This window comes from Sinocyclocheilus grahami, unplaced genomic scaffold, assembly GCF_001515645.1.
Source record: "Sinocyclocheilus grahami isolate Dianchi unplaced genomic scaffold, SAMN03320097.WGS_v1.1 scaffold8.1, whole genome shotgun sequence".
Classification (NCBI taxonomy): domain Eukaryota; kingdom Metazoa; phylum Chordata; class Actinopteri; order Cypriniformes; family Cyprinidae; genus Sinocyclocheilus; species Sinocyclocheilus grahami.
In genome coordinates this window covers 4,443,755-4,454,104 of record NW_015505187.1, presented here as the reverse complement: position 1 = coordinate 4,454,104, position 10,350 = coordinate 4,443,755, and the positions used below count along the sequence as shown (strand labels likewise).

Sequence of the window (10,350 nt, the reverse complement as noted above, 5' to 3'; positions counted from 1 at the left end):
GTGTTGCCCAGCGACAGCCTCAAAACATTACTGCTCTAGAGGAGATCTGGATGGAGGAATGGGCCAAAATACCAGCAACTGTGTGTGAAAACCTTGTGAAGACTTACAGCAAACGTTTGACCTCTGTCATTGCCAACAAAGTGTATATAACAAAGTATTGAGATGAAATTTTGTTATTGACCAAATACTTATTTTCCACCATAATTTGCAAATAAATTCTTTAAAAATCCTACAATGTGATTTTCTGGATTTTTTTTTCTCATTTTGTCTCTCATAGTTGAGGTATACCTATGATGAAAATTACAGGCCTCTCTCATCTTTTTAAGTGGGAGAACTTGCACAATTGGTGGCTGACTAAATACTTTTTTTCCCCACTTGTATATATATATATGTATTTCAACAACCCACATGGTTTCCCCGCAGAACTGGGCTACTTTTAAACTGTTGCTGCAGGTTGCATATTTTTTCCCTATATTTGACTGACATGCTTGTATTGAAAATTTTTATATTGCACCAATGATTAAACTATGCTAGATGATTATTTTAGTGAGAGAAGGGCCCTGGTAGTGAGCCTCCTATGAGTTCCTTTATGAAAACAGATGATTACTACTATATTGTGATTTTCAAGTTGGAGTAAACATAAAAATAACATAAAAATGACTGTAAAACATGTATTTTAGTTATGGAAGTGGCATGAGTTTTGATATTTGAGTTATGGTCACTGGGCTAGTTTTGGGCCTTTTATTTGAAAGTATCTGAGACTTTCAGTGGCCTAGGTCAACTGTGAATATAATGGAATCAGTTGCTGATAATTTTATCTTTAGTATGATCTGACATGACTGCCATATTGGCCAACATGAAACGAAATTTACTGAGTGCACCTTTAAAAAATTTATGGAAATCATTGGAGCTGTTTATTGCATGCATTGTTCAGACCATATTGAGCCTTGGTGCTCATGCAAGATATACAGGTTCTGATTCTGTAACATCTGTTGATTCCATTTCCATTCTTTCTCTACTCGGTCAATGAAAGATTTTTTGTTGTTGATTGTTTTGTCACTTTTCATTTCTTTTCTTTTTTGTTTTGTTTTTTAATAACCATGACCAGACCTTGTCCATGCCCACATGCTGTTTATTAAATGAGTTAATAGAGTTTTATTTAGAGCCTAAATCACTAAAATGAATCTAAATCAGATATCGGCACAAACATGGATCAAAACCACTATTATCCAACCACCTGAATCATTTCTTTTAAATGTGAAAAGTGTGTTGGACTGCACAGTACATCTGAATATACGCCCAGTTATAAAACTCTTTTCATCATTCGATTTATGGATGAATCACTGTTGTTATGATCAATACAATTTTACACAAACATCTCTGTTTAAACTTGTTTCCATAGATCATAATAGTGCAACATTAATTGCACCATACTTTTTAATTTCAGCCCAGAAGATTAGGGACATCCATAAATGAATCATCCATTTGTTCATAAATACATAGATTGTCATTATATAATATCTATTCATATAAATTAAATTAGTAAAAAGTATTTATAAATATACACGCTTTGATTGATTTTCTATGTCCCTTGCTAGGAATGTCTTGTATTGAAAAATTGTATATTGCACCAATGATTAAACTATGCTAGATGATTATTTTAGTGCGAGAAGGGCCCTGGTAGTGAGCCTCCAATGAGTTCCTTTATGAAAACAGATGATTACTACTATATTGTGATTTTCAAGTTGGAGTAAACATAAAAATAACATAAAAATGACTGTAAAACATGTATTTTAGTTATGGAAGTGGCATGAGTTTTGAGTTATGGTCACTGGGCTAGTTTTGGGCCTTTTATTTGAAAGTATCTGAGACTTTCAGTGGCCTAGGTCAACTGTGAATATAATGGAATCAGTTGCTGATAATTTTATCTTTAGTATGATCTGACATGACTGCCATATTGGCCAACATGAAACGAAATTTACTGAGTGCACCTTTAAAAAGTGTATAGAAATCATTGGAGCTGTTTTTTGCATGCATTGTTCAGACCATATTGAGCCTGCAATTGGTGCTCATGCAATATATACAGGTTCTGATTCTGTAACATCTGTTGATTCCATTTCCATTCTTTCTCTACTCGGTCAATGAAAGATTTTTTGTTGTTGATTGTTTTGTCACTTTTCATTTCTTTTCTTTTTTGTTTTGTTTTTTAATGACCATGACCAGACCTTGTCCATGCCCACATGCTGGTTATTAAATGAGTTAATAGAGTTTTATTTAGAGCCTAAATCACTAAAATGATCTAAATCGGCACAAACATGGATCAAAACCACTATAATCCAACCACCTGAATCATTTATTTTAAATGTGAAAAGTGTGTTGGACTGCACAGTACATCTGAATATACGCCCAGTTATAAAACTCTTTTCATCATTCGATTTATGGATGAATCACTGTTGTTATGATCAATACAATTTTACACAAACATCTCTGTTTAAACTTGTTTCCATAGATCATAATAGTGCAACATTAATTGCACCATACTTTTTAATTTCAGCCCAGAAGATTAGGGACATCCATAAATGAATCATCCATTTGTTCATAAATACATAGATTGTCATTATATAATATCTATTCATATAAATTAAATTAGTAAAAAGTATTTATAAATATACACGCTTTGATTGATTTTCTATGTCCCTTGCTAGGAATGTATCTGTGTTCAATCTTCAAACTGTGACTGTACAGTACTGTATTTTTCCACAGGGACAGTAGTTATTTTCTGTTGTATCGTTTATAACAGAAGCTGTATGTGAGTGACTCTGAATGATGCGAGGACAGTCTGTCACTGCTTCATGAAACACCACATGCACACATACACAGTTTGCTCTGGCCCACACAGTGTGACTATTGACGATTTAATGGAGTTGTCAAGCAGCCAATGGCGCCTTGTTTTTCTCGATCTCCCTCACAGACGGAGCGTCTTTAATTCTCAAACTGTAGACACTTCTCCATATGTCTATCTCTCACCATGCACACACACACACACACACACACATACTGGACCAGATTAATCACGACAAAATGTCTCTGTACATGCATTTAGTCACATTTAAACTCCCAAAGCAACCAAACATAAGCTGCGGAAATGCACTGTGCCAATACAAAGTCCTTTGATATGCTTTTATATTAAATCAATTTTCTGTAAGAGAGAGATGAATCATAAAGAGACACCGGGGAGGAAGACACAAATTGAAAGACGGAGACACAAGGGCAGAAGTGTGGAGTGTCATAGAGAGCGAGCACATCAAAGGTGCACCATCTTTTCGCCCCTGGCTGCAATTTCTCTGGCCAGTCGCTTGGCTGAGTGCCGTCAGTCGTGTCCCATCACTGAGACAGTCGAGTCTACCTTTCTCCCACTGATCTCAGAGCTGTTTCTTCTGCTACTTTAGACAAAATGTGTCTCAGGGAGGAATACACTAAGCCCCAAAACATACTGAATGTGTGTGAATGCATAGTATGCATGAACAAAAATGCTTCTTGCTTGTGTTCGGAAATGTGTCAGATGCAATTAATAATACAACATATGTTTTTGGAAGTATAGTGTTGCTGTCGAGCATCATGGCAAGCTGTTTTGTTTTGTTTTTAGTTTAGTTTTTTTTTGTTTGTTTTTGTTTTGTTTTTAGTTTACATTTTTTTGTTTTTAGTTATTTTTAGTTGTTGTGTTTTGTTTTGTTAAACCATGACTTTGTGATTAGTGTCAGACAAGGTCAATGCCCATATGCTCCTTTTTTCTTTTGTTTTGTTTTGTTTTGCTTTGCTTTTTGTCATGGTTTAACAAAAAAAAAAACAATTGTTTTGTTTTGTTGTGTGTATGTGTGTTTATTTGTTTGTTAAGCCATGACTTTGTGATTAGTGTCAGACCTTGTCAGTGCCCAAATTTTGTTTTGTTTTGTTTTGTTTTTGTTAAACCATGACTTTGTGATTAGTGTCAGACGTTATCAATGCCCAAATGCTCAAGACTATGCTGTGCCTGTGCTCATGTAAAAGATGCAGCAACATCTTACAATCCTGTTTATTTTTGATTGCATTTAATTTGTAGCATTTCATAGCAATCAACAGCATTTAAATCATTTTCACATCAAAAATCATATCAAAAGCTGGCATCCACAAACAATCAAAAATGAAATGGTGTTGTGCAAACCCATCCTAGCCCTTATGCTAATGTAAAACAGTATTTTACCTGGAAAACAAAAAAGAAGTTGAAGTGTTTGGAGTCATGACTGGGTAAAAGAGGGAATTCGTGGACTGCTTATACTTCAGTGCTAACTCAATATAATTGTAACTAATGGATGTAGCATTAATTAGCATAATTGGCTAATTAACAAGATGTTAATGTTGTATGAAATAGAGAGAAGGTAGAATCAACATTTTAAAAGGATCTCTCTCACACACACGCACACGCTCACATTTGCGTCATCAGTTGCTGTAATCTTATTGGCTCTTCCCTACATGGCAGTCATAGGAGCAGTCACGCCGCAGGACTATGACTCAACATTTCAGATGCTGTCAGAACTTTGTTGGAGGCTAAGATTAATTTCAAAGGCAATTAATTAGCCATTGGTAAGCATGTTACACTAAGCCACCAAAATCTGCCAATTTTGCCAAATCTTTCAAAAGAAATCTTTATTATGACTGCTGAATTTGGTCTCAGATGACACAATTGTGAGGAAAAAAGAACTGTGTACTAAACAGTTTAGTAAAATCGCCGCTCATGTTCGGTTCTCCTCCCTTATACAATGTCACTCACATCTTCCTCGCCATCTCTCTCCTCCTCCTCTCTTTCTTGCTGTGCTAATGAGAAGCTTACAGCTAATTAAAAGTATCGACTGCCATTTTGTTAAGCTAAACTTTTTTTCTCACCCTCGTTTAGAGAGGAGATCTCCAGAGAGTTCCTTTCAGTCTCTCTCGTCTCCTCAGCATGATGATTTACAGTAGCAGTTTGCAGCACTCTCATCTCTCTCTCTTCTTCATCTCTTTTCCTTTTCTGCTCCATTTCTCTCCTCTCCAGCCACAATACGAAGACGACGTCCTGGTTGGACCCCCGGCTTGCGAAGAAAGCGAAGCCCCCTGAAGAATGCAAAGAGAATGGTTAGTGCGGTTATCTTTCATTTCTCTCTATATGTTTTGAGTCTGTTTGTTTGACTCTCCAAATGGTGGAGTTTGGATGGCCAAAGAGAAATCTTTAAATCTACTGAAATAAAGCAACTAGCCACAAGAGGCTGTGTTTTAGTGATTTTACCACAGTTATGAAGTGTTGTTAGGCAAAATGTGAAGCAGAAATGGCTTATTGGTTTTATAAAACTGCAAAAAAAAAAAAAATCCCTAAAATTCTTTCATTAAGTAATATAGCTCATTAGCCTAACTGCAGGCTGTTTATGGTTGCTTAGAGCATAAAAATCAAAAATCTTTTATATGACATTTATGTAACTTCAGTATACTATAGGCTATCAATATGTTTCTTTCGAGTCAAACCTTTCTTTTATTATTGCTAAGTAAAATCATGCAGCCTTTGCTATTGTTTTTTTCGAAGCAATTGGACAATTTTGTTTGGCAGACAGTGTCAAATAATCTCATAGACATGGAAGAAAGGTCCAGAGCTGTATCTAGAGACAAGAATATTCTAGAGCAGGGGTAGCCAGCACTGTTCCTGTAGGGCTACCATACTGCTGCGTTTAACTCCAACCCTAATCAAATACCAATACAACTAAACCAGTTAATCAAGTTGTTCAGGATTACATGAAATCACAGCAAGGTGTGTTGGACAGGGTTAAACCTCAAGTCTACAGGAAGATAGCCCTCAAGGAGCAGGGTTAGCGACCCTATTGTAGAAATTTGGGTTTAAACTCCTTGATGTGGACTGGTGAACAAGCACCTAAGCCAATCAGAACAGTGCTTGCCAAACTGGTCCTGTAGCCCCTCAAGAGAGCACACTTTGAATGTCTCCATCATCTAACACACTGGATTCAACACTTCAGCTCATAAGTAGAGACTACAAGAGCTAAATTGAGTGTGTCCGATAACACATCCGACACATCCGAAATATGCAGTGGTGTACACTACTATTACCTTAGCAGCACAAAACACCATAGAAACCCCAACCACAACACCCTAGGCTACGTCTACATTAATCTGGATACATTTGAAAAGAGGGTTTTAATTTCAAAACACTCTCCGTCCACACTTGCATTTTCCAAAAGTTTCTCATCCACACTGAAACGTCGGGAAAACGTTAAATTCACCTTACCGTGCATGTGTAAAACATCATAAAAAGCTCACTGAGATGATACAGACAGAATAGACATAAGTTTTCACGTAATTCTTCTGGCAGGATAATTTTATTTATGAAAATATCCCACCATTCACTGGCGTACAGCACACACTCACTCACTATTATATGTTTAATCTAATATGTTTTGCCACAGGATAGTAATTATGAGTAAATTTTCTGTCATCTTTGCAGGACTGTAATACGAAGAGTGTACAAAGTAACATATCTTTAGCAACAATTAGTGCATTTACATGCACCCTCTTAATGCGATTATAATGAGATTTTGGAAATATTGCAATTAAACTTTACCTCATGTAAACGCAATACTTCAATCTAAATAATGCGATTAAGCTCATAATCGCAGCAAGCATAATCATATTAAGCATAATCGGCGTATGCCGATTTTAATCTAAATATACAGGCATGTAAACATCATAATGCGATTACGTCCTTACTCTGATTATTGGAAATAATCGCATTATTCGTGCGCATGTAAACGTAGTCTTGTGAAAGTAGCACATAACAGGCACAATAGCGGTATAAACATAGATATCTACACTCTTAAAAGTAAAGGTGCTTCACGATGCCATAGAAGAACCTTTTTGTCTAAATGGTTCCATAAAGAACCTTTAACATCTGAAGAACCTTTCTGTTTCACAAAAGGTTCTTTGTGGTGAAAAAAGGTTCTTCAGATTATAAAAAGGTAAGAAAGAGATGGTTCTTTTAAGAACCTTTGACTGAATGGTTCTTTGTGGAACCAAAAATGGTTCTTCTATGGCATCGCTGTGAAGAACCTTTTGAAGCACCTTTTTTTTTAAGAGTGTATTGGTACAATATACGTCACATGACTAAACATGCATCATCGTTTTCGAAATATTCTATTTTCACAGTCCACATTACAATGCGAAAACGGCATTTTTAAATTTATCCACTTTGGAGAGCGTTTTCAAAAAGCTCAGTTTTCTTTCACAAAAAGGCCATCTAAGTGTGGATGAAAACATTTTCAAATGAAAACATGTTAGTGTGGACAAGGCCTCATAATGTCCTACCAACCCCCAAACAGCCTAGCAGCAGTATAACAACACCCTGGCAACCATCTACCAGTGCCATATCAACCTCTCATAAATGCTACAAACCCAATTCCAAAAATGTTGGGACACTGTACAAATTGAGAGTAAAAAAGGAATGGAATAATTTACAAATTTCATAAACTTATATTCTATTGTGAATAAAATATAAGTTTATGAAATTTGTAAATTATTCCATTCCTTTTTTACTCTCAATTTGTACAGTGTCCCAACTTTTTTGAGATGTGTTGATGCCATGAAATTTAAAATCAACTTATTTTTCCCTTAAAATGATACATTTTCTCAGTTTAAACATTTGACATGTCATCTATGTTGTATTCTGAATAAAATATTGAAATTTGAAACTTCCACATCATTGCGTTCTGTTTTTATTCACAATTTGTACAGTGTCCCAACTTTTTTGAGATGTGTTGATGCCATGAAATTTAAAATCAACTTATTTTTCCCTTAAAATGATACATTTTCTCAGTTTAAACATTTGACATGTCATCTATGTTGTATTCTGAATAAAATATTGAAATTTGAAACTTCCACATCATTGCGTTCTGTTTTTATTCACAATTTGTACAGTGTCCCAACTTTTTTGAGATGTGTTGATGCCATGAAATTTAAAATCAACTTATTTTTCCCTTAAAATGATACATTTTCTCAGTTTAAACATTTGACATGTCATCTATGTTGTATTCTGAATAAAATATTGAAATTTGAAACTTCCACATCATTGCGTTCTGTTTTTATTCACAATTTGTACAGTGTCCCAACTTTTTTGAGATGTGTTGATGCCATGAAATTTAAAATCAACTTATTTTTCCCTTAAAATGATACATTTTCTCAGTTTAAACATTTGACATGTCATCTATGTTGTATTCTGAATAAAATATTGAAATTTGAAACTTCCACATCATTGCGTTCTGTTTTTATTCACAATTTGTACAGTGTCCCAACTTTTTTGAGATGTGTTGATGCCATGAAATTTAAAATCAACTTATTTTTCCCTTAAAATGATACATTTTCTCAGTTTAAACATTTGACATGTCATCTATGTTGTATTCTGAATAAAATATTGAAATTTGAAACTTCCACATCATTGCGTTCTGTTTTTATTCACAATTTGTACAGTGTCCCAACTTTTTTGAGATGTGTTGATGCCATGAAATTTAAAATCAACTTATTTTTCCCTTAAAATGATACATTTTCTCAGTTTAAACATTTGACATGTCATCTATGTTGTATTCTGAATAAAATATTGAAATTTGAAACTTCCACATCATTGCGTTCTGTTTTTATTCACAATTTGTACAGTGTCCCAACTTTTTTGAGATGTGTTGATGCCATGAAATTTAAAATCAACTTATTTTTCCCTTAAAATGATACATTTTCTCAGTTTAAACATTTGACATGTCATCTATGTTGTATTCTGAATAAAATATTGAAATTTGAAACTTCCACATCATTGCGTTCTGTTTTTATTCACAATTTGTACAGTGTCCCAACTTTTTTGAGATGTGTTGATGCCATGAAATTTAAAATCAACTTATTTTTCCCTTAAAATGATACATTTTCTCAGTTTAAACATTTGACATGTCATCTATGTTGTATTCTGAATAAAATATTGAAATTTGAAACTTCCACATCATTGCGTTCTGTTTTTATTCACAATTTGTACAGTGTCCCAACTTTTTTGGAATCGGGTTTGTTAAAGAAACACTCAGAACACCTTAAGAACCACATTGCAATGCCTTAGCAATGTCCCACAACACTTTTGCATTGTAGTGGCAAGTTTTGCACAGAACAGCCAAGAAGACCTTAGCAACTGTCTCACAATGTCCTACCAACCACCCAATACACCCTAGCAGCCACTTTAAAAGTGCTTTATAAAACACTGAGTGGTGGTGAATTTTGCACTGGCAAACACCTCTCACATATTCTACAGCAAGTGTAACAATACAATTTTTCCTCTGGTTACTCTACACTCTACTTCTAGCACTCATAACTGTGTTTGTGAAATGATCTTGAGCTGAAGCATCTCGAAGTGAATACATTGTTAAATTAATCATGTCTGCAAGTGTATTCTCTGCTGTTTTACCTGCTTGTAAAATGATTTCTTCATCACCACCTTCTTCCCAGTTCACACGTTCGTGCACTAAAATCTAACTCCATGTTTGCGGTATAATCAACTGTGCCAGTGCATCAGGGGCTGCTTGTTAGCATGCATGTGCGAGACGTTGCATTTCACATGTCAGCGGATTCCCGCGGTTCAAAGGCCTGTCAGCCAGCGTTGTGAAAACACTCATCACTGCGGATTTGCGCGGACGCGTGCGTTGCGTAACTCGGCCGCCCTCTTTTGTTTCAAAACTGAAGGGAAGACACAGCTCTGGATGCAAATCAAAGTCGTCTGCTGTTTTCTTTAATACTGTCAAACTCATGTTCCTAGACTGTTTGTTTCCCCGTGAATATTTACCGCAGCACGGAGTGAAGTTTCCGTAGATATGCCACAGTCATCTCTCCTGTTTACCTGTCATCTCGCCTCTCTCCCTGTGTCGATGTTTCTCTCTGATGGTACGAATTCCCTGGGTTTGCTAGTGAATGAATAAGCACAACTAACATATCTCTCTGTGTCTGTCGCTCGTGTTTCATTGCATTTCATCATTTCTGAAGCCGTCACTGTCAGGAGGGAGAGAGATTTTCATCCCTGTCACGTTTAAAAGTGTTCGGCAGACAGTTACACTCAAACCATCTCAGTAATAAATGATATTTTATTTTTATTTATTTATTTTAAATTTTTACTGTTTGTTTGATCAAATAAAAAGTGATATTTATATTTTTTGTTCCTATAAAAATGACTCATCATGGGCACATCATGATTTTGTCCCTCAAAAAAAAAAATTACAATTGGTAAACAGTTACCAATCAGTCACCAAGTAAATTCTATCA

At 35.3% G+C, this 10,350-nt stretch overlaps 1 protein-coding gene across 1 annotated transcript in view; it reads left to right on the top strand.

Annotated features, from left to right (window-relative positions):
• Window positions 1-10,350, top strand: part of LOC107591172 (membrane-associated guanylate kinase, WW and PDZ domain-containing protein 2-like) — an 88,420-nt gene that overhangs the window by 14,907 nt on the left and 63,163 nt on the right. The window contains exon 5 of the mRNA XM_016280240.1: window positions 5,069-5,148. Within this exon, the coding sequence (XP_016135726.1) occupies window positions 5,069-5,148 (80 nt within the window). The remainder of the gene's footprint in view (window positions 1-5,068; window positions 5,149-10,350) is intronic.